We start from the raw sequence: 25,877 nt of genomic DNA on the forward strand, positions 1-25,877 counted from the left end.
TTCAGATATAGTTAGGTACAATCCTTTAATAGATATATTCTGTTCATAAAACTGAAACTCCTTTTGATTGGATTTGATTATTCTTTTTTTAAGTTTTTATTTAAATTCCAGTTAATTAACATACAATGTAATATTAGTTTCAGGTATACAATATAGGGATTCAGCACTTCCATAAAACACCTGGTGCTCATCACAAGTGCACTCCTTAATCCCCATCACCTATTTCAACCATCATTCCCAAACCCCCAAGCCACCCCCCACCCCGCTCTGGTAATCATCGGTTTGTTCTCTAGAGTTAGGAGTCTGTTTCTTGGTTTGCCTCTCTCTCTTTTTTCCCCCCTATGCTCATTTGTTTTGTTTCTTAAATTCCACATATAAGTGAAATCATATGGTGTTTGTCTTTCTCTGACTTATTTCACTTAGCATAATACTCTCTAGCTCCATCCACACTGTTGCAAATGGCAAGATTTCATTCTTTTTATGGCTGAGTAATATTCCATTGTATACACATACCACCTTTTCTTTATCCATTCATCAGTTGATGGACATTTGGGCTGTTTCCATAATTTGGCTGTTGTAGATAATGCTGCTATAAACATAGGGGTGCATGTATCCCTTTGAATTAGTATTTTTGTATCCTTTGGGTAAATACCTAGTAGTGCAATTGCTGGATCATGAGTAGTTCTATTTTTAACCTTTGAGGAACCTCCATACTGTTTTCCAGAGTGACTGCACCAGTTTACATTCCCACAAACAGTGCAGGAAGGTTACCCTTTCTCCACATCCTCACCAACACCTGTTGTTTCTTGTGTTCTTGATTTTAGCCCTCTGACGGGTGTGAGATGGTATCTCATTGTAGTTTTCATTTGTATTTCTTTGATGATCATTGATGTTGAGCATGTTTTTACGTGTCTGTTGGCCATCTATATGTCTTCTTTGGAAAAATATCTCTTCATATCTTTTTTTTTAAAGATTTTATTTATTTATTTGACATAGAGATAGTACAAGTAGGCAGAGAGGCAGGCAGAGGGAGAGGGAGAAGCAGACTCCCCGCCGAGCAGGGAGCCCAACGTGGGGCTCGATCCCAGGACCCTGGGATCATGACCTGAGCCGAAGGCAGCCGCTTAACCGACTGAGCCACCCTGGCGCCCCATCTTTTTTTTTAAAGATTTTATTTATTTGTTTGTTAGAGCACAAGTAGGCAGAGTGGCAGGCAGAGGGAGAGGGAGAAGCAGGCTCCCCATTGAGCAGAGAGCTCGATGCGGAGCTCGATCCCAAGACCCTGGGATCATGACCTGAGCCGAAGGCAGACAACCTTAACCGACTGAGCCACCCAGGCGCCCCTCTGTTCATGTCTTTTGTCCATTTTTTAATTGGATTGTTTTTTGGGTCTTGAGTTGTATCGGTTTTTTATATATTTTGGGTACTAACCCTTTATTAGGTATGTCATTTGCAAGTATCTTCTCCCATTCCATAGGTTGCCTTTTAGTTTTGTTGATCGTTTCCTTCACTGTGTAGAAGCTTTTAATTTGATGAAGTCCCAGTAGTTTATTTTTGCTTTTGTTTCCCTTGCCTCAGGAGACATATCTAGTAAGAAGTTGCTACAGCTGATGTCAAAAAGATTACTGCCTGTGTTCTCCTCTAGAATTTTAATGGTTTCCTGTCTCACATCTTTCATCCATTTTCAATTTATTTTTGTGTTTGGTGTAAGAAAGTGGTCCAGATTCTGGGGCACCTGGGTGGCTCAGTGGGTTAAGCATCTGCCTTCGGCTCAGGTCATGATCCCAGAGTCCTGGGATCGAGCCCTGAATCGGCTCCCTGCTCAGCAGGGAGCCTGCTTCTCCTTCTCCTGCTCCCCCTGTTTGTGCTTTCTCTCTCTCTCTGTCAAATAAATAAATAAAATCTTCAAAAAAAAAAGTGGTCCAGTTTCATTCTTTTGCATGTTGCTGTCCAGTTTTCCCAACACCATTTGTTGAGGAGACTATCTTTTTCCCATTGGATATTCTTTCCTGGGTTTGATTATTCTTTTTTTTATGTTTCAAGTTTTTATTGGATTTGATTATTCTTAAAATTTATTGGCAACTACTAGTAATTACTGTCGTCTATTACTTAGCCAGCTAGCTTAATTTTACTAGTTTAGATCTTAGAGACTGAGGTGAGTTGTACTGACTGCAAATATCAATTCAGTAATTAATATTGAGATTATTAAACTATATCTTAAATATCATACTATGCATTGCAAAAAGTTTTTTAAAAAATAAGATGCGTTTCTCTCTTGAAAATTAGATAACCCAAAAATGGCAGAACTCTTTATGGAATGTGAAGAAGAAGAGCTGGAACCATGGCAGAAGAAAGTAGAAGAAATTCTGGATGAAGATGATGATGAGCTGATTTTTGTTGGAGAGATATTAAGTTCAAAACCAGCCATTTCAAGTAAGCATTTATTTCAGTGAAGTAAAGTTTTATAAGTTGCTGTTCCTAATAGAAAAATCTGTGAGCTGTCTTCTGTGTCCTTGTTATTCTGTAAGGAGTTGAAGCATACAGATCAGTAAGAATTTGTGAGAATCAGAGGGAGGATATGGTTGGGGACTTGAGTAAGGTCAGAGGTTAAAATATCATTTGAGAGAAAAGGGAAATGTTAACTAAGGTAACTAAAGGTTAAGATTACCTAACAGCATTATAGGCCTTCTGAAATTGGCGATCTTGTTTTACTGGAGCTAAGTAGCCTATTCACCTGTTTGTTAATTTTTCTTTTTCTCCCTTAAGTCCAAACACACCTAGAATAGGAAGTGTTTGGAGTGCTTTGCTTAAAATATCAGAATACTGAGTAAGTTTGTTAGTCTCTGGTGAGGGTTCTCGCATCCAGACAACTGCCTCATCACAGTGTCATCTTGAATCATGGCTACAAAATGAACAGGCACTGCATGATTATACAATCTCTGGTATGTGTACCAACATGAGCTATAGTTTCTGGCCACACGCATCTTCCAACAACTCCTGATTGTATTCATGAAGGAAAGAGGGTCTGGTCTTTAGCTACTGTACTGGTACAATGCAGGCGGTTAGCACACTTAATCCTCATGGCTTTCTGGCAGAACACGTTCAGTAATTTTGTAGATTGTTAGATTTCAGTTAGAGTTAGAATTGCCATTGTGATAATGTTATAGTGAAGATATTGATGACACTTGTTAAAATGTCCAATAAAAAATGTGTAAAGTGCAGAGGAACAACATACTGAATTTCAGGGGAGAACGAGGAAATAGATTCTTTTCCATTATATTTACTTTTTTTTAAGCCAGGAGAATTTAGCAAAGAATGTAGGCAGCCATACCAGTGTTTTCTTACCTACCATGGCAGTGCATAATATTGTGGTTAAGAGAGGAGTTTTTAATTTTTTGAAAGCCCGGTTTTTGCTTCTCTTGACTCTAAACTTCGAATAGCTCTTCTATTCAGTTTTATCAGAGATAGAATAATTTAATTCTCAATATCATTTCCTGTGGCAAATTGAGAGGTGCTAAGTGGAATGTCACTTCAATTATAAAATGAAGTATGTTGGCATGTTTGTTGCTGATAGTGGAACAGAATATTATAAATATTGTTTCCTAGTTGCTGTGATTATTTTTATCCCAAAATATTATCATATTTCAAATTATTATTCAGATCATCTTATTGAAAGCCTGGCAGTTCAGGTTGGGTTTATATCAACTGTAGATAACTGTTAACAGTACTCAACTTGAATAATGTGTGTTAGTTTTAAGTGATTCTATCAAAAAGAAAGTTGACCCAGTGAAATTTCTTTTCTAAATGAACTCAAAATTTAGGTGATTTTATTGATGTTTTATGTGTGAGCCATAAAATATTTTTGGCATATGGAATATGAGCTAAATATTTATATAGAACCATCATTAAGTTGGGGGGATGGTAAAAGGTTGTGTTTGATAGACTACAGTCACCACAAAGTACTATAGGTTTAACTCTTCAATGGCTTGAGTAAATACTTATTTTAAATTTCTGAATGAAAACAAAGTACTATAGGTTTAACTCTTTAATGGCTTGAGTAAATACTTATTTTAAATTTCTGAATGAAAACAATATCAAGTTGTTTGAGCAGATTTTTCTCCTAGGAAACTTCTGTAGTGCCTAGTTTTAGAGAACTGAATTTCCATTATCATCAAACAACCCTACTTTTGTGTGACCCTTTACTTTATGGAATTAATCTATGAGATCTGGTTCTTTTCTACTAGGAGGAGAAGAGGAAATTTTTCTTGAGGTTTTATGGGATTTTTAAAATATACCTTTTCCTGATTAGGAATTTTAGGCATATCTCTACTCTTCCAAATTTTCATTTGATTCCTTAATAACCTAGAAGTTATGGGTTTACATGGGTACAGGAGTGAGCATCTTAAACTGACTCATAGGGTCATGTCAGGCTCAAATTGACTTTTGGTATAGTAGTAGATTTGAGATACTCTGGTAAACTCTAGATTAAATTTAGTCTGCAGTCTTCAGTAGTGTCCCTCTCAGAACTCACGAGGAGTGGTACAGATAATGTGACCAGCTTACCCATAATGAAACTTCCAGGCTTTTAGGGGGTATGAATGTGGCATGGGAATTGGGGAAGGGTTTGATCTGGGGTCACCACTAAGAGAAAGAAATATACTTAAATTATTAGTTGTATGTGGATATATTTTTGGAAAGTTTTTTATTATCTAAATATATGTTCAATTCAAATAACGAGTTTTAAAATAAACATAATATTTGTAGATATTTTGAACAGAGGTAACCCCAGCTCATCTTCAAAGGGAATTAAGAATGAGACACTCACTCAAGGTATAGTATTATACCATTTTAATTTTAAAGTGAAGTAGTTTAACAAAATTGGTTGTATAGAAAAATATTCAATATGTTGTGTAATTTTAAAATGCAGGTGTTACTGATCCATTCAAGCCTACAAGTCAACACTGCAAAGATCCAACATCACATCCAGTGGCTGCCTTGCCTAGATTTCATCCTGAATCTAAATCTTCACAGAATTCTGTTATTGTTCAGAACGTGTCTAAACCTGTAAGTGTTTCTGAAACTATAATTAGCTCAGGGATGCAATGGATATTATAGTACCCAGTTAGAATTGTGGACTATCATAGCTAGTCACCATTCCACTAGAAGCATGATCACAATCAGAAAATGTCACCATCTTTGACAGCTCAACCAATACCCAAAGTAATAACTGTAGGAACTAACCAACTTGTCAATAAATCAGGTAATATGCTTAAATTAAATAGGTATAATACTGAAAACTAGGCTATCTAAAACTGAGTAAAAAAAATGATCAGTAATGAATGTTGCATAATGGCAACATTCTTAAGAGAGTAAACGGAACCAGGTATTCTTATTTGGGAAGATTGTTCTGAGGTCATTGTTGCTGTTTACTCTGAAAACCTACTTTCATGGCTTAGCTTTTAAAACTTTTAAGAGAAGTAATAGTTAATGGTAATATTTAACATTTGTTATTCTGTTACTATGGGTAAGTCTTTATTCTGAATGTTGTATGTAAATTAATATCATTTGATTCTTATGATTTCCCTATGAGGTAGGCACAGTTATTATCCCCATTTTATAGTTGAGGAAACTGAGACTCAGGCTAAATAATTCACTCAAAGCCATATGACTCATAAGTAAAAGATGGATCTGGGATTTCAATCCAGGTTAGCCCAGAGGTTTTATTTTATTTTTTTAAGATTTTATTTATTTATTTGAGAGAGAGAGCGAGCATAATCAGGGGGAGGGGCAGAGGGAGAGAGAGAAGCAGATGATGCAGGGCTTGATCCCAGCACCCTGAGATCATGACCTGAGCCAAAGTCAGATGCTTAACCAACTAGGCCACCCAGGTGCCCCAGCCCGGAGGTTTTAACATATGCATACACACATCCGTTCATACATTTAAGCATTGCTGTACATAGAAACACTGCCTTAGAGCAATAGTATAGTGCACAGACCATTGGGGTTCCCTGAAACCCTTTCGGGGGTTCGTGAAGTTAAAACTGTTGTGATAATTACACTGAGACATTTCCTCTTTTCACTCTGTCAACGTTTGCACTGATGATGCAAAAGCAATGGAGGGTAAAACTGCTGTGCTTTCGTATGAATGAAGGGAGTGGCGCCAAACAGCACTGGTAGTTTTTGTATTCGTGACCATCAAACACTCAGAGTAGAAAAATTTCACTCACTTGAGAATAACCTTGAAGAAGTGATAAATTGTTACTAATTTTATTAACTCTGAATCCTTGACTTGTATCTGCATTCTGAAACAATAATAATTTGAGTCCTGGAGTAGTAGTCCAAGAAATCTAGGTTGAAAATGAAAGACGTGAGTGTTGATTCTGCCTGTGCCCAGCTAAAGCATTGTTTACAACCTCAGTGGGCCTCACTGTCTTCATTTTTAAAATGAGAATCTTTACCCAAACCACTGGCTCTCAAACTTGGATCCTCTAAGCAACCACGGGCTGTTCTTAATAAAAACTTACTAGGTGTACCTGATAATGGCAGGCTGCCAGAAATGCTAAAATTATTTTATTTTAGCTGGAATCAGACTAATTCAGTGGTCATGCTATCATAAGCTGTTTGGCATTTAAGAAAAGCAAAAACAAAAAAAAAAGGGAACATGATTATTTACATGGAGATAGATGAAAATTATTCCTACCTTGGACCTAGAGAAGGAGAACAATGGAGGGGGGGGTGGTATCTTTCATATTAAAAAAAAAACTTAGAAACTAGAGGTCATTCAAACTCAGAACTTTTTGTTTTTGTGGGCTTGGGTGTTTAATCGAAGCTCCTCAATCAGTTTCCCAATCCTAGGGAGCTTTAAAAAACAGTTTTTTGTCATTTGATCTGGGGTGAGGCCTGGGCATGATAGATTTTTTTTTTTTTTTTTTTAACTCTCCAGGTGATTCTAATGTGAGCCAGGGTGGAGAATGACAGATCTATATTTTCAAATAAATTGAGAATCCTATGTGAGGGAATTTTCTCTGAAAATTTTAAGTTTTTTCTTCTCTTTACCACAACTCTTCAGGGCAGTCTAGAAGATAATTGTTATTGTCCCTTTTAATGTCAGTGTGATATAGCTTAAGGGCACAGGTTGTTGTTGTTTTTTTTTAATAGGCTCCACACCCACGGGGCTTAAACTCAGGACCCTGAGATCAAGATTTGAGCTGAGATCAAGAGTAGGATGGATGCCTGGGGTGCCTGGGTGACTCAGGCTTCCAGCTCTTGGTCTCAGCTCAGGTCGTGATCTCCATGCCGTGTGGAGCCTACTTAGAAAAAAAAGAAAAGAAAAGAAATTCAGACGCTTAACCGACTGAGCCACCCAGGTGTCCCAAGGGCACAGGCTTTATAATCAGGCCAACCTCGGTTCCAATTCCAGCTTCATCATCGAGAACAAGCTGGATTGTACTGGGAACCTTACTTAACTATACTGAACTTTAGTTTACCTATTTATAAGGTGGGAGATAATATTAGGTCTTTATTAGTACTGTTGTGACAACTACCTGATATACACATGGACTGTAAAAGAGTCAAGGACGTTTTAAATAGACAATTGGCAGCTATTATTTCAGTTGGAAAGGTGAAAACTTGAATCTCAAGTGACTGGCCCAAGGTTCCACAGTTAAATAAATGGAGGTCTTTTAAATCCCAGTCTATTGCCTGTTGTACCTCACTGTTGTATTTGGTATCTTGCTGAACTATTTTATGAGATATAAAAAATTCCCAATTAGAGAATTATTTTAATAAGTTATTTGTTGACTAATATGTCTGCTCTCTGAAATAATAGTACTTAATTGGCCAGAGTTATCACCTAGGAAAAGGTTTAAAGTATTAACTTCAGGGGTACCTGGGTGCCTCAGTTGGTTAAGCGACTGCCTTCAGCTCAGGTCATGATCCTGGAGTCCCGGGATCAAGTCCCGCATCGGGCTCCCTGCTCAGCAGGGAGTCTGCTTCTCCCTCTGACCCTCCCCCCTCTCATGCTCTCTCTCTCTCTCTCTCTCTCTCTCTCATTCTCTCTCTCTCAAATAAATAAATAAAATCTTTAGAAAAAAATGAAGTATTAACTTTATTTGGAGGAACTTCTGTGAAAGAACTGTTTGGAGAATTGCTAGTGAATATTTTCCATTTGTAAGTGCACATATTTGGAGAAAATATTTACCTTGCAGAAGATTATGCTTGGTTACAGTTAAGTCATAAAGCCATCATTGAGTCATACAGCCATTTTTTATAGTACATGTTAAGGCTCAAATGCAGAAATCTGCCTGTTATGCTCAAATTCTAGGAATGGAATGGTTTGGTTCAGTTCCATATCTGTCTCTATAACTTCTTACTAAGCCCATGTAAACAGAAAACAATAACAAAGTAAAATTCTTAAAACCTGATTTTTTTCTCAACTTGTAAGCACAAAACATGCAAGCAAGATCCCTATATTCCTATTTTATAAAGGTACTGTGTATGGGGGCGGTAGTTAGAAAAGAAACAAGACAGTACATACTGTACTTTGATTTTCTTTTTTGCAGATGGCTAGTGTGGTATATAGAATATATCAATCAGGATTATATTTTGTACACAGATATGTGCTCCTCTTTTTTCACTGAACTTTATATTGGAAACATTTTTCTTTGTTTTTGGTTATTTTTCAAAAGCATGATGTTGCATTATAGTCTGTCGTTTAATTTATTTAACCATTCCTCCATTGTTGGACATACAGGTTTTATTTTCTGCTATTATAAATAATTCTCCATTAAATATTTTCATTTCCTTAGCATAAATTAATGTAAGTGGAATATTTGGGTCAAAGGATATGAACTTTTTAAAGCCCTTGATAGATATTGCCAAAATTTTCTTGCAGAAAAGTTGTACCAAAACATGTCTACTTTGCCAATAATATTGTCATTATTTCTTAACTTTAACTTTTAATTTCAAACTAATTTTATTTTTTTTTTAAAGATTTTATTTATTTATTTGAGAGAGAGAGAATGAGAGAGAGCACATGAGAGGGGGGAGGGTCAGAGGGAGAAGCAGACTCCCTGCCGAGCAGGGAGCCCGATGCGGGACTCGATCCAGGGACTCCAGGATCATGACCTCAGCCAAAGGCAGTCGCTTAACGAACTGAGCCACCCAGGCGCCCAATTTCAAACTAATTTTAGATTTATAGAAAAACTGCAGAAGTAATCCAGAGAGTTCCCATATAACCCTTACCCACTAAATGCTAACTTTGACAGAATAATAATTACCTTAGTGTTTTATAGCTTATTAGTAATTAAATTATTAAGGTGTTATCTTTATAGTATTGTCATACCATTAAATTTACCTTTATAAAAGTTTATGAAACAAAATAATTATAACTTTTTACAGGATTTTACAAAGAATTCATTACAAGTTGAATCGGATGATTCTTCAGACTTACTATTTGACTTGACCCAGGATACAATTCCACTGTCCCAAGAGGGATCAACAATTTATATAGAAGGTTTGGCTTAGCACTTTTTTTGAGTATAATAAAAAGAAACTTGATGAATATAGATGTGGAATGAATTTTTATTTTGAAACCCATACCTTCATGTTAAGTTTTTCATATACCATAAAATAGAAGCTAATAATCCCTGAATGCCTTTCTTGTGTGATTTCTTATTTAATAATAGAATATTGTATCTCTTTCTATTAAGTTAGCTAACATGTATTTTTTGAGCTCATTCTCACTTAGAGCCAGCCATGGGCTGAAAAATCTTAATATAAATTCTGTGAGTCCAGGAAGTCTCCTAATGACCTAATACTATCATTTTTTTTAAAAAAAAGTATTAATCATTTGGAAGGCCATTAGTATGAGAAAAAGTACATGGCTATAGTTGATTTTTTTAATAGACTGGTGTCTTTCTTTCCAAATAAATGATGTTGATATGATAGTTAAATATGATTACAGAGTATCATTATAAAAAGGAAGTATTACAAAAATAGTAATTTGTGCATAGTACTTAGTAAATATCCATTAAAGGAATAATGTAAATTTTTAATTGAAGAATTACAGTTCTTTGTGTACAATAACAAAGTTCTTCATTAACTTGAAATAAATTAGTATGCCATGAAAGAATTTTATTTAATTGAAAAATTCCCCATAATCAAAGCAATTGCTGTTTGTATATTAGTAAATTTGTTATATTTCAATAATTGGACAGAGGTACATAAGCTTTTAATGTTTAAATTGTTTACTAACAAATTCATATACATTTACCAAACCAAAATAGAAAAAAAATTATAGTAATATGTTTGCCAAAAATACTTTTCCCATTTTGATAACACATGGCTTGTTATTCACCTATCTAGGTGTCACTTATCTAGTTAGTAAAATAGCCAAGAACCAAAATAAATGAGGAGGTAAAAGAGTTGTCTGAAATCTGATTTTATAATGCACATGGTCTTTATTCATAGAAAAGTCTGAATTCTTGAAGATTCTAGGGGGTAAAACAGTGATGCCTACTCTCTCTCTAAGTTGTTGTATTGCAGAGAGTGGAACTTTGCCTTGATGGGAAATAGGGTTATAGTCAGTTAGGAAGGTGTAGATTTGAGCCTGTATCCTAAAGATTTTTGTGGCCTTTATCGAGTCACCTCTTTACACTTCAATTTTCTCATTTTATTGAAATATATACTTTTATCTTTCTCAGATAATACATTCATTCTCCAGACCTGAAGTCACCATTTGGAGATATAATTTTAATTCTTGCTCTACTTATCTCAGGCCTTTTTTGAGGTTCAAATGAGATAAGTGAGAAATGAAAAATGCTTTAAACCTTTAAAGGACTTGACAGTAAACAGTTCTTAGAATGATAATTATGAACGATAATACGTATTATGTGTTCAGAAGCATGATTAATGGACTCCTGTCAAGGATGATCATAGAAGGTTCTTGGAGAAGGTTGGATTTGAACTTGATTTTGAAGAATGAGAATAGGATTTTTATTGGCACTGTTGAAGATAGTGAACAGCACAAGCCAGGGGCAATAGAAATAAACAAGTTAAACGGTTAGAATTCAAAACTATTGAGCTCAGAGTGATTTTATTTAACTTGGAGATTTACTCATGCTTAAAAAAATTATATACAAAACAGTCTATTTTTACTACACAGCCTGCTAGAGAACTAGTTGCCAAAATACCAGCACTCATTGGTTGTTCAAGTAACCTAAGCATCTGAGAAAAATGTTAGTGATTACACAGAAATCAGTCCCAAGTGCCTGCAGTATGGCTGTCAGTAACTATGTGCTTGAAGATGGAAAAAAAAAAAATCATTTCTGTTATCTCAGAGAATGAAAGACAGATCTGAGAGGGAGCCCACTAATGCGATGCTCTCCTTTTCCTTGTATTTCTCTATTCTACTGCTTCGCCTATTAGTGTACAGTTGGGAGCATTAAAATACGATGTGCAGTTTTAGAATCTTTATCACAAAGTACAATTGTGTGTTATTTTCAAACGGACTTTTGCTGTGTCTGGTTATAGCCTAAATAGCCCCACTTTTCTTGCAAATGCCCTGAATTACACCATCCCTAAACCTTTAAGGTGATGTTTTTCAAGCTCAGAACTATCTTTAGTGATGAAATCTCCTCAAACAAAATTTTATGTAAAAATCTAATTTTTTAAGAAAGGTAAAAGAGTTTTTCTATCTGACATGCTTACTGTATTCCCTAAAGCAAAATCATTAGCCTCAGGGGAGTATCATTTGAAGACCATTATACTAACTTCTTAAGACTTTTCATATGAATGAGCAAGGTATTATTCAAGATTAGTTGTTTGTACTTTGTTCATAGGGAACAAACAGATAATTTAAACCCATCAGATTGTTAATAAGTGGAAAAAGAACCAACTTGAGTTTTCCATTAGACATCTTAAGTTTTTTTTTAAGTATCTTAAAGGGATTTTCTAAATTTTTAGAATAAAGGTGGTTTTTGTTTCCAAGCCCAAATGTATTTAAGCATCTAAAGATAAATTCATTTTTGGGAACTGAGCTTAGAACATTCTCTGTGCTTTAATTTTTTTGCTTCGGATTCTTTTGGTCTGACCTCTTTTATACCTATTTATATATTTCTTTATTTGAAAGTATTTTTAGAATTTTCTTGTATAAAAAGTTTATTTCATGAATTGTTCAAATACGTGTAGTTCATAATAGCTGTACAATTTCTTTTTACCTATTGATCATATAAATTTTTTCTTTTTTTGATCATATAAATTTTGATCATTCTTTGTCATTTGTATGATATAATTCAATTATGTTATCTTTAATTTAGCTTCAAAGTGTTTTTACTTAAATTCAAATATAAAGCCATTTTAGTAGCATTTGTAAGCAGTGTTCTGTACATATTTACAAATATTTTTCCCACTATTTAAATCATTGTAGGTATAGATCAAACTCTGCCTATATTAAAACGTTCTTCTGCTTCTAAAGTAAACAGTGTTACTCCAAAAAAGCCAAAGACCAGCGAAAGTGTTTCTGAAATAAGTCCTTGTGCTTCACTGTCTCTAACTAACTCTCCTCCAGTGACATCTTCCCATGTTATGATATCAAAAGGTAAATATGAATCTAGCATACAAAATAGAAATTGTATTATTTATACATAAATTTTAGAAATTCTGATGAATTTTTAAACTTTTTTTTTACTGGTTGTTTAATGTTTAAAAAAGAATTTGAGTCGTAAAAGTTCTTAATCTATTTTAGGTACAAATACCTCATCAGCTTACTATAAAACTGGAACACCTTTTCTAAGATCTTGTCCAAAGTGCAATGTAAAGTTTAATCTTCTGGATCCTTTGAAATATCACATGAAGGTAAAACTTTTTCCAAAATTTGATTTTTAAAAATATTGACAAATCTCTGAAAACATTAAGGATTGATATATAGTAAATGCTCGTTTGTCCAGGTATTTAGATAAGAAATCTTCTCATTGGTATTTCTATATAACTTAAGTAAAAATTGATATTTGTGATGACTTTTTTTTTTAGATTTTATTTAAGAAGGGCATGTATTCAATGGAGCACTGGGTGTTATATGCAAATAATCATGGAACACTACATCAAAAACTAATGATGTAATGTATGGTGACTAACATAACATAATAAAATAAAATTTAAAAAAAGATTTTATTTATTTATTTGACAGAGAGAGACACAGCGAGAGAGGGAACACAAGCAGGGGGGAGTGGGAGAGGGAGAAGCAGGCTTCCCGCAGCGCAGGGGGCCCAATGTGGGGCTTGATCCCAGGACCCTGGGATCATGACCTGAGCCGAAGGCAGCTGCTTAACTGACTGAGCCACCCAGGCACCCCATAGTGATTATCTTTATACAAGATTTTAAAATCTTTCCCAATCATGAAATCTTAAAAATTAAGCTTATATGTACTATCGTATATGCATATTGTATTTTGGAGGGGATATTAGAGGATACGAAGTAATCCTTGATAATTTTATTAGATGTGATAATGGCTTTATCAACCATAAAATTATTGGTAAAAATATCTGTTTTCTGGAGCTGGATGCTGAAGTAAGGTGAAAGTGACAATATGTGGGAGTTGCTTTAAAACTAATAATGCTAGATCAAAGCTTTAGTTGTTGCTTTGTCTAAGAGATGTGACTGTCATTGATCTCTCTGAGGCTTGAAGAATGCATTAAACACAGTATGTAGTACTTTAAGAAATGGAAGAAATAGACCTACCTCCGACCTCTTTAAAGTATTATATCTAGAAGACTTTGCAGAAAGTCCGATGTTTCTCTTAGTGACAGCCCTGAGTGTTTGCGGGTATTAGAGCTTTCCCAGGTGAGTCATTTATTTCTCGGATCTTAACATTTCTTTCTCTTCATTTCTGACATTTTGCCACTTGTAGAGCAGATGTCTGTGGCAAATCTCATTTGGAAAATCCTTTGCCGCAACCAGCAAAAATGGTTCAGGGGTGGGGGAATCCGCTCCCTCTCTGGGGTGGCCTCTAATCGCATTTCTTTATTCGATCCCAAACGGTTCCCAGCTAGGTGAGTCCCACGTACCACAGCCACCGAGTCATGCAGGGGCTGCAGCCCTTGTCGGGTAGGGTCCCCAGGTGGATGGCACTCACACGTGACACTTGAATCTCTATGCATATTGTAGGGCACCTGGGTGGGTCGGTCAGTTAAGTGTCTGACTCTTGATCTCTGCTCAGGTCTTGATCTCACAGTGGTGCATTTGAGCCCTGCATTGGGCTCCACGCTAGGCGTGGAGCCTACTTAAAAAAAAAAAATCTCTATGCATGTTGTATTTTAACTTTTAATGACAATAATGTATTAATCAGAATATTTTATTGACTAGATCATGCTATTCTCCAAAGCTCTTGTAAAGCAGACATTTTGTTTTGTGCTTAATCTTTCCTGTAACTTAAAAACTCCTTTTTTTTTTGGGCGCCTGGGTGGCTCAGTCGTTAAGCGTCTGCCTTCGGCTCAGGTCATGATCCCAGCGTCCTGGGATCGAGTCCCACATCGGGCTCCCTGCTCCGCGGGAAGCCTGCTTCTCCCTCTCCCACTCCCCCTGCTTGTGTTCCTGCTCTCACTATGTCTCTCTCTGTCAAATAAATAAAATTTAAAAAAAAAAAAAAAAAAAAAAAAACTCCTTTTTTTAACATGATTTTTTTGTCTGGTGACATATGAATGTCACATTACTCAAAATCTCAGTCTTGCATTTTAATGTTCAGCACTCAGACATAAACTCATAATGGTGGAGCATTTCTCAAGAAATCATAGTGTTAACTCAATCCAGAATATAGTTTGTATAGTTGTTATAAATTCTACCTTTATGTTGGTGTAGGAAGCTCTTAAAATTAGGTTTTAGGTAATTTTTGAAGTACTAATGAAGTATGAGGTCTAGGTATTATTCCACTTAAGATATTTTAGTAGATATTGCAGTGTTCTGTGTGTCTGTGGAAAGATAATCTGTATTCTTCTTGCATGCCCAGTATAAATGGCAAGAAGGGAGAAAGGAGGCAGGAAAAAACGCAATGTAGATTATATTCAGGAAAGAGGGGGTGAGAAGACTGCAAAGCAGAGAAGCAACTTAGAAAAAGTTATTGCTTGCTATTTCAAAGATCGGCAATTTTTTCATTGCAATTCAGCATTTTACAAAAAATGTAGAAAGAAAAGAAGTGTAAAATTCCAAACATAATTTCTTTATTCTTGGACAAAACTGTATTTGATCTATCACTATTTCTACCTCCCTGAGTGTGATTCCTGTGAACTGGACTTTGGGTTTTGGTTTTATATAAAAATTAACTTCTGGGGCGCCTGGGTGGCTCAGTCGGTTAAGTGGCTGCCTTCGGCTCAGGTCATGATCCCAGGGTCTGGGATCGAGCCCCGCATCGGGCTCCCTGCTCGGCGGAGAGCCTGCTTCTCCCTCTCCCTCTGTCTACCGCTCTACCTGCTTGTGCTCTCTCTCTCTCTCTCTCTCTCTGTTAAATAAATAAATAAAAATCTTTAAAAAAAAATAAAAAATAAAAATTAACTTCTGCCAGTGTTTTCAATCTTCCAATCTATGTAATATTGTATAGAGATACTTGATGTTTTATGTTTTGCATCATAGATGGAAAGAGAAAAGAAAAGGCTGAGTAGTTTAGTTATCTTTATTTAATTTGCGGGAAGGGTAATAAAGTCACGTGATTCAAAAAGTATAAGAAGGTAGGTGTTCATCATCCTTTACCATCAGGGAAATGCAAATTAAAACTACAGTAAGATATCACCTCACACCTGTCAGAATGGCTAAAATCAACAACACAAGAAACAACAGGTGTTGGCAAGGATGTGTGGAAAAGGAACCCTCATGCACTGTTGGTGGGAATGTGAACTGATGCAGAAAACAGTATGGAGATTCCTCAAAATGTTAAAAATAGAACTACCCTACCACCCAGCAATCACACTACTGGGTATTTACCCAGAGAATACAGAAACACTAATTCAGAGAGATACCTGCACCCCTATATTCACAGCAGCATTATTTACAATAGCCAAGATATGGAAGCAGCCCAGGTGTCCATCAATTGATGAATGGATAAAGAAGAGATGGTTTATATACACAATGGAATATGATTCAGCCATAAAAATTGAAATCTTGCCATTTACAATGACATGGATGGAGCTAAAGAGTATAATGCCAAGCGAAGTGAATCAGAGAAAGACAAATACAATATGATTTCACTTATATGTGGAATTTAAGAAACAAAACAAACGAGCAAAGGGAAAAAGAGAAAGAGAGAGACAAACCAAGAAACAGACTCCTAACTCTAGAGAACAAACTGATGGTTACCAGAGGGGGAGGAAATGGGTGAAATAGGTGATTAAGGAGTGCACTTGTTTTGGGCGCCTGGGTGGCTCAGTTGGTTAAGCGACTGCCTTCGGCTCAGGTCATGATCCTGGAGTCCCAGGATCAAGTCCAGCATCGGGCTCCCTGCTCAGCAAGGAGTCTGCTTCTCCCTCTGACCCTCCCCCCTCTCATGTGCTCTCTCTCTCTCATTCTCTCTCTCAAATAAATAAATAAAATCTTTAAAAAAAAAAAAAGAGTGCACTTGTTTTGATGAGTACCAGGTGTTGTGTGGAAGTGTTGAATCACTATATTGTACACCTGAAATTAATATAACACTGTATGTTAACTATATTAGATAAAGGGCTAGTATGCAAAATCTGTAAAGAACTTATCAAACTCAACACCCAGAGAACAAATAATCCAATCAAGAAATGGGCAGAAGACATGAACATTTTTCCAAAGAAGACATCCAAATGGCCAACAGACACATGAAAAAGTGCTCAACATTGCTTGGCATCAGGGAAATCCAGATCAAAACCTCAATGAGATACCACCTCACATCAGTCAGAATGGCTAAAATTAACAAGTCAGGAAACGACAGATGTTGGCGAGGATGTGGAGAAAGGGGAACCCTCCTACACTGTTGGGGGGAGCCACTCTGGAAAACAGTATGAAGGTTCCTCAAAAAGTTGAAAATAGAGCTACCATATGACTCAGCAATTGCACGCACCCCAATGTTTATAGCAGCAATGTCCACAATAGCCAAACTATGCAAAGAGCCAAGATGTCCATCGACAGATGAATGGATAAAGAAGATGTGGTATATACATATATACAATGGAATATTTTGCAGCCATCAAAAAAACCGAAATCTTGCCATTTGCAACGACGTGGATGGAACTAGAGGGTATTATGCTAAGCGAAATAAGTCAATCAGAGAAAGACGTGTATCATGATCTCACTGATATGAGGAATTCTTAATCTCAGGAAACAAACTGAGGGTTGCTGGAGTGGTGGGGGGTGGGAGGGTTGGGGTGGTTGGGTGATGGACACTGGGGAGGGTATGTGCTATGGTGAGCGCTGTGAATTGTGTAAGACTGATGAATCACAGACCCGTACCTCTGAAACAAATAATACATTATATCTTAAAAAAAAAAAAAAGAGACGATAGTAGGAAGGGAAAAATGAAGGCGGGAAATCGGAGGGGGAGACAAACCATGAGAGACTATGGACTCTGAGAAACAAACTGAGGGTTCTAGAGGGGAGGGGGGTGGGGGGATGGGCTAGCCTGGTGATGGGTATTAAAGAGGGCACGTATAACTGGGTGTTATACGCAAACAATGAATCATGGAACACTACATCAAAAACTAATGATGTAATATATGGTGATTAACATAACAAAATAAAATTTAAAAAATAAAGTAAAAATTTTAAATAAAAAAGAAGGTATACAGTGAAAAATCCCACTTCATCTATTTGCTTAGTTCCCAATAGGACTTGCAAAAGAAATCATTTTTTATTAATTTGTTTTATGTCTTCTTTGACTTTAATTTCTGAATGTACAGGCACACATGAATGTTCTTATTTTCCCTCTATTTTATACACAAATCATAGCACATTATATATATTTCTGCACCTGAAGGAAGTGGCAAGCATTCTCTAAAATGTAGCTTTTGTTTCTTACAGCATTGTTAGTCATTAAAAAAATAAGTGAGACTTTCACATTTTAGCTTATGCATTTTTTTTTTTAAAGATTTTGTATCTATTTGTCTCTGAGAGAGAGAGAGAGCACAAGCAGGGGAGCAGCAGAGGGAGAGGGAGAAGCAGGCTCCCCACTGAGCAAGCAGCCCGATGTGGGACTCAATCCCAGGACCCTGGGACCATGACCTGAACCAAAGGCAGATGCCCAACCGACTGAGCCACCCAGGCATTCCGCTTATGCATTTTTATATATCAGTTAAATTTATATAATATTACAGTAAGGATTTCCATTTTGAAAAAAATGTGAATTTTAGATTATTTGTGAATGATCTTTTGCTGTTATTATAGGTAAGGAGATTGGTATACCACAAAGGTAATCCTTTCTTCCAAAGGAAGAATTTTGGGAGTATAAGTCAAACATCCTATTGATCTAAGACAGCATACTAAGCTTTAAAGTATTATTTCATTTAATCCTTAGAAAATTCTTTAGGCCAGATCTTTTTCTCATTGTTTTATAGCCAATTAATTGGCATAGCTGAGATTCAAACCTCAGTCTCTTTGCTGGCAATGCGCAGGTTCCTTTTCTCCCCATTTTGAAATTTGTATGTGCTGTTTTCTTGAATGTTACATAGAAACTTGAAAAGAAGGGGTGTTAATTTGTTTTTGGAGTATGGAATTTGATAGTTATCAGTCAGATCTAACATACTAATATGTTATTGAGGTTCCTGTGTCTTCATTTATATTCATCTATTTGCTCTGTCATTTTTTGAGTAGGTCTCAAAGTCTCAAATTACCACTATTTTCTTTGATATCTTACAATTCTGTTTTATGGCTGTTACTATTTAGGATATAGATGGATCTATCTCTTTTAACTTCATTGTGAATGTATCCTTTAGCATTTTTATTAAGTGTTCCCTTTTTGGCCTGGATTCTATTTTGTTTGACATCAATTTCACAACCCTTGTTTTCTCATTATTACCATTTGCCTGTTATATTCTTTGTTTATCTTTTTATTTTTTTAAAGATTTTATTTATTTATTTGACAGAAAGAGACACAGCGAGAGAGGGAACACAAGCAGGGGGAGTGGGAGAGGGAGAAGCAGGCTTCCCGTGGAGAGGGAGCCCGATGTGGGGCTCGATCCCAGGATCCTGGGATCATGACCTGAGCCGAAGGCAGACGCTTAACGACTGAGCCACCCAGGCGCCCCTCAAGCCTTCCAATCACTTTGTTTTTGGTATATTTCTTAATTTTCACAGAGTCATTTTTTCTTTTGTGATCCTATGTGAAATTTCTTTTTTCAGTAGCTGAGTTAAACCCACCCATCTGTACTCATTGATAGGATGGATTTAATTGATCTGATAGGTTTGATTGGTCTTGATTCTGTCACAATTTTTTGTTCTTTATTTTTCTAAGTTTTTCCCTTTGTGGTTGCTTTGCGAGTATGTAGTTTGGGTTTTTAGAAAAGTTTGTATTTTTGCTCCCTAGTTATTCTTAAAGAATTCTTCTAGTGAAATTCCACAACTGAAAATTGTATATAATAAATGAACTAGTTTTATCTCATTGAAAATTAAAAGTTTATGTATGAAAGTATCCCAGGGGCGCCGGGTGGCTCAGTCGTTAAGCGTCTGCCTTCGGCTCAGGTCATGATCCTGGGGTTCCCAGGGTCGAGCCCCGCATCAGGCTCCCTGCTCAGCGGGAAACCTGCTTCTCCCTCTCCCACTCCCCCTGCTTGTGTTCCCTCTCTTGCTGTGTCTGTGTCTGTCAAATAAATAAATAAAATCTTTAAAAAAGAAAAAGTATTCCCTATTAGGGTCAGTTTATATGAGGTCTTAATTTTATTCATGAGGTTGATTTCCCCTTAACATATCTCAGCATTCTAGATAGAATGTGTTGAGGTTTTTAAATTATAACTTATGCTTCTTTTTTTGTGTCCCATACGTTTTCCAGTACCTTGAATCTGGGGAATGGCAGGTTACCTGTGCTCAGCGTCTAGTTCCAACCAGGCTTTACCAAAATACTGCTATATTATTTGATAATTTAGCATGTGCAGAATGGCATATAAAACTACCTTTCCTTAGGGCGCCTGGGTGGCTCAGTTGGTTAAGCGACTGCCTTTGGCTCAGGTCATGATCCTGGAGTCCCGGGATCGAGTCCCACATCAGGCTCCCTGCTCAGCAGGGGGTCTGCTTCTCCCTCTGACCCTCTTCGCTCTCGTGCTCTCTGTCTCTCATTCTCTCTCTCAAATAAATAAATAAAATCTTTAGGGCGCCTGGGTGGCTCAGTTGGTTAAGCGACTGCCTTCGGCCCAGGTCATGATCCTGGAGTCCCTGGATCGAGTCCCGCATCGGGCTCCCTGCTCGGCAGGGAGTCTGCTTCTCCCTCTGACCCTCCCCCCTCTCATGTGCTTGCTCTCTCTCATTCTCTCTCTCTCAAATAAATAAATAAAATCTTAAAAAAATAAAAAAAATAAAAAAAATAAAACTACCTTTCCAGGGCACTTGGGTGGCTAAGTCAATTAAGCGTCTCCTTTCGACTCAGGTCATGATCCTAGGGTCCTGGGATCGAGCTCCGCATTGGGCTCCTTGCTCAGTGGGAAGCCTGCTTCTCCCTCTCCCTCTGCTTGTAGCTCCCCCCACTTGTGCTTTCTCCCTCTCTGTCAAATAAATAAAATCTTTAAGAAAAAATAAAATAAAACTACCTTTCCTTATTTTAAGCTATATCTTGACAGATATGCACGATTTTTGGCCAGGGATCAAATTATTATTAAATATTTACGTCTGAGGGGTGCCTGGGTGGCTCAGTCGTTAAGCGTCTGCCTTCGGCTCAGGTCATGATCCCAGGGTCCTGGGATCGAGCCCTGCGTCAGGCTCCCTGCTCGGCGGGAAGCCTGCTTCGCCCTCTCCCACTCCCCCTGCTTGTGTTCCCTCTCTTGCTGTCTCGCTCTCTGTCAAAAAAATTAAAAAAAAAAATCTTTAAAAAAAATATTTACATCTGAAAATTGGAATTACAAGGAAAATGGTGTTAGATATTTAGCCATCCCTGGCCTCAGGTTTTTAATTTGTTTTTGAAGTTATTTCTTTATTAAGGTAAGAGGTGTTTATTGTTTGAATTTTTTTAGACTCTATAAAGAAAGAAGCCAACATTTTGGTGACTCTCTCCAGATATATTGCCAAGCATAGTTTTACATAAGCTGGCCCTAGTTATAAACACAGAATCATTTTTTTCTATCTAATTTTTTAAAGAGATTAAGTAAAACTTACATATATTTTTTTCTCTTTCAGCGTTGTTGTCCAGACATGGTAAACAAATTTTTGGAAATGATTAAAGCAGAACTTGCAATTGCTGAAAATAAAAAGACTGGTGCAGAGAAAGGAAAATTGATCATGTTAGTTAGTGACTTTTACTATGGAAGACATGAAGGAGCTGTTGATGATGAACAGAAGACTTACACAACCTTTAAATGCTTCAGTTGCTTGAAAGTTCTTAAAAACAATATTAGGTATGTAAATACTTATTTCTCTTTCCATCTGAAAACTGGGATGCAACTGATGTAAATATTGTATCTTTATTTTCCTGTGCTATCCTAGATAAGCAATTTAAACACTTTCTAAGAATAAAGGCAAATTATCATGTCAAAGCATTTGTTTTTTATTGTATTTTAGGAGTTTAACACTTGATTTGTATTTAATACAGCTTTAGAAAGGGCAAAATTTATTTTAACTTAGAGAAAAATCACTTATCTATATTACCATTGAATTCAGAATTTTCAGTGTGATACTTTTACTATTTAGCTTCTTTTGAATCTACTTTTCCTATCACAAGAAGTACTTTATCCAGTTTGACCTCTTCCATATTAGTCTTATTTAATGTTCTAGTTTTTCAATTCATTTTATCATTTTTACCACATTAACCTTGCAGAGAAAGTGACATTTTTGATGATCTTTAGAGAAGTGCCAGTTTATGAAATATGTCTGCTTTGAGTTTATAATTTAACACGTTTTAAAAGTAGAGATTTAATTTTCAATTTTGAAGGTTTTGAAGACTTATACATGTATGCTTTAAATGTTAGGAACTTAAACTTCGCAGTCTTGGAGTAATATGGCATATTACATATCTACAATCCTAAGTAAGATAGTAACCAAAACAAAGTAACAAGATAAACTGATTGGTATTTTGCATTGGCTATGTAATCTGACATTGTCTTTTCAACATTTTATTATAAAAATTTTCAGATATTCAGCAAAGTTGAAAAAATTTTACGGTGAACATCTGTATATTTACCACCTTGATTCTACCATTAACATTTTACCTCACTTGTGTTACCGCATACCTGTTCATCCATAGACTCTATCTGATTTATTTTACATTTCAGAGTAAATTGTAGACATCAGTGCACTTCCCTTTGATGAGATAGTCATATGTATGTATATTGTGGCCCACACACATACGCACGTGTATATGTAAGCTTTTAAAGATATTTACCCTGATAACTGTCCTTTGTAACTAGCATTCTTAAGTGTCCTGTAGGTCATTTCTAAGCCTAGCATTTATTTTATTGTCTGATGAATCCTTGAGTCCAAAATGAAGTACACAGAAAAACCCTGAAATGCACTGCAAGATAAACCTGAAACAATTATGCATGCTACATTCGTGGTAGCGCCTTGTAGTTTTCATAGACCTTTCACATATATGAGTTTTCATACTTCTTTACCTCCTTTTATCAAGCCCTAACGGCCATCAGTTGCTAATGGCCCAGTAGCTTAATAGAAGAGAATTGTGCTTTGAGATATAACACTGAAACAGTGTTACAATATAACTCTGTGACCTGCTTCCATATCTTTACCTTTTTACAGTAAAATATATCAGAAAATAAAATTAGTAAATTTGGTGAAATACACAGAAAAGTGGGTCCCTGTTTAAGTTCCTTATTATACTTAAATGTTAGGCGTATGATATTAGAAGTTCTTTCAACAATAGCTTTTTGTTTTTTCCTGTAAGATTAGTCCATTTACTATTAAACATGAAATTTCCTTTTTTTTTGTTTTCCTTCCAAAAGACTGGTTACAGATTATCAGAATATCTAGAAATTTTAAGCTAACCATATTTTATAACATTTAGAAAAAATTTTTTTAAGACTTTATTTATTTATTTGTCAGAGAGAGAGCGAGCAAGCAGGGGGAGCTGCAGGCAGAGGGAGGGGGAGAAGCAGGCTCCCCGCTGAGCAGGGAGCCCGATGTGGGACTCGATCCCAGGACCCTGAGATCATGACCTGAGCCAAAGGCGGACGATTAACGACTGAGCCACCCAGGCACCCCAACATTTAGAAATTTTGTAGCATTTTTGACATATTGTTTAGTAAATAAAACCTGAACAGTAGACAGTAGGTAACCAAAGAGGTTAATATGTGTTAAATAACATTTTACCTAATGGTAAAATCTAGGATGGCAAATTGATGGTTTTAGAGGATGATAGAAGCTAATAGTTCAAGATTTCTACTCTCTGCCCTGTCAAGATATTGTAGGATTATTTTTTCCTACATTAAGTGTCACTAAAACCAGTTAGGGCTATTTTATTCTGAGAATAGCTTTGTGAGGGGGTTGCTTTTTCCCATATCTCCATCTGCTGGTTTGAGAAACGTGCACTGCTGATGGGGCAGTGTAATAATTGAGAGATAGCTAGCTAGTTAACAGATCACTTTATACAGATAGATTTTATTTATTACTTAAAGTTATGAGCTGAAAGGTTAATGGCTCAAGACCTTTATATGTAAATATTTTGGCAAAACTAGGATTTTTTTAAAACAGATTTTAATAGAGATGATGTTAAAATTAAAGGGGGAGGGGGTACCTGGCTGGTTCCGTTGGCAGAGCATGTGACTCTTGATCTCAGGGTCATGAGTTCAAGCCTCACGTTGGGTGTGGAGCCTACTTAAAAAAATTAAAGGAGGATAAAAGATATTTCAAAGTGTACCACCAGCAGGAGATGTGAAAAGATAAATGTTAAAGCCTGCATATTACAATTGCTATCTAGGTTAAAGACATAATCACTTCAGGATTATATCCTTTTGGGACTCATAATGAATAACTTAATATTTGACTCAGTATTAAAGTTGTTAATTTGATTGAATAACTTTACTTTGAAATTTAAAAAGTTTTAATAAGCCCTATGAAATAGATCTGCCTTTTTATATTGTACTCTCTGCCACTGAAGGTCACAGTTCCTTCTCATAGGAAACCTATTATGGAATCTGACAGCGGAATGTAGAGCTAAAAAATGGACTGTGCTTCAGAGGGCACAGTCTGTGAAAAATGAAGTGTTTGTGCTCACAGTAAACCAGCATCATTAAATAAAACAAAAAGTTCTTGTAATTAAGAAAAGTTCTTGTAATTATAGGTATTAAGATTGCTAGTACATGCATTTAGAAACCAAACCACAAATAAAAATACTAATTTGCCATTAAGCAGCTGACAACCTATTGTATATCTTTAAGGCCTTTAAAAGATTTCTCTCGAGATTTCTCTCGGGACTCTGTAGCTGCTTTTGGTGATAGGGTTTTCTTTCCTTAAGGATTTTATTTTCAAATGTAAATAGTACTTCATGTATGGAAAAGAAGCCTGTTGTTCTTTTTTTTAAAAAAAAAAGATTTTATTTATTTATTTGACAGAGAGAGACACAGCGAGAGAGGGAACACAAGCAGGGGGAGTGGGAGAGGGAGAAGCAGGCTTTCCGCTGAGCAGAGAGCCCGACACAGGGCTCGATCCCAGGACTCTGGGATCATGACCTGAGCCGAAGGCAGACGCTTAACGACTGAGCCACCCAGGCGCTCCTGAAGCCTGTTGTTCTTTACAAAATTTTTTAAATCTGAAATAATGATGAAGAGTTCTAGCAAATTAGTGGTATTTCATATGAACTATATTAATGGATTATTTTAAAACAAAGATGCAAAGAAAAATGTTTACTGAGCCACTTAATGAAAGTGATCATTGGGACACCTGGGTGGCTCAGTCGGTTAAGCATCTGCTTTCGGCTCAGGTCGTAATCCCAGGGTCCTGGGATCGAGTCCCCCATCGGGCTTGCTCTACCTCTGCTCTCCCCCTCTGACTGACAAACAAACAAACAAGTGTGATTATTTAAAGTGCATACTTTTCTAGAGGACTTTAAAGCTTTGGAGAGATTTTGAGTACTACAACTGCATTTTTACCATTTAGGTTCAAATCCTTATTTGAGAGGTTTTTTTCTCTTGGTTATAAATCTGAATATTTGCACCTGTTGACAATCACTTACAGGTTTATGAACCACATGAAGCACCATTTGGAACTTGAGAAGCAGAACAGTGAGAGCTGGGAAAACCACACCACCTGCCAGCACTGTTACCGTCAGTACCCCACACCGTTCCAGCTGCAGTGTCACATTGAGAGTACACACACGCCCCATGAGTTTTCTAGTAAGTCACAATTTTATGGAAGTCTTGAACAGTAATGATTTTGGTCATCTAAACTGTGAGGAATCCTGAAGAATTCTGATAAGAAACCTAAAAATAAGAAATAGACTTTGGATTTGAGGACACAGTTGAAAAACAAATTTTAACTTGTACAAACTTTTCAGTAGAATTGCTTGCGAAAACTGAAGTCCTTCTTGTACATAGAAACTTCCTTTTGCATAACTCGTGCATTCATTGTATGTAGGGGGCTAAGTTAGAAAATCAGATTCTCTGGTTTGCAAGTATGAAATCATTGGTCTTGATTTACACTCTCATAAGAAAAGTAACTGCAGTGATAGTTAAAAATCACAGAGTCCGGGGCTAGCTAGGATTTAAGTTCCAGTTCTGTATCTTAAT

At 36.4% G+C, this 25,877-nt stretch overlaps 1 protein-coding gene across 2 annotated transcripts in view; it reads left to right on the plus strand.

Annotated features, from left to right (window-relative positions):
- Positions 1-25,877, plus strand: part of ZNF280C (zinc finger protein 280C) — a 61,696-nt gene that overhangs the window by 12,951 nt on the left and 22,868 nt on the right. For both annotated transcript variants that reach the window (XM_078064655.1, XM_078064656.1), the window contains exons 4-11: positions 2,287-2,433; positions 4,765-4,830; positions 4,928-5,064; positions 9,400-9,514; positions 12,428-12,598; positions 12,746-12,855; positions 21,322-21,539; positions 25,327-25,484. In XM_078064655.1, coding sequence (XP_077920781.1) covers positions 2,287-2,433; positions 4,765-4,830; positions 4,928-5,064; positions 9,400-9,514; positions 12,428-12,598; positions 12,746-12,855; positions 21,322-21,539; positions 25,327-25,484 — 1,122 coding nt within the window. The remainder of the gene's footprint in view (positions 1-2,286; positions 2,434-4,764; positions 4,831-4,927; positions 5,065-9,399; positions 9,515-12,427; positions 12,599-12,745; positions 12,856-21,321; positions 21,540-25,326; positions 25,485-25,877) is intronic.

Source organism: Halichoerus grypus, chromosome X (assembly GCF_964656455.1).
Source record: "Halichoerus grypus chromosome X, mHalGry1.hap1.1, whole genome shotgun sequence".
Taxonomy (NCBI): Eukaryota; Metazoa; Chordata; class Mammalia; order Carnivora; family Phocidae; genus Halichoerus; species Halichoerus grypus.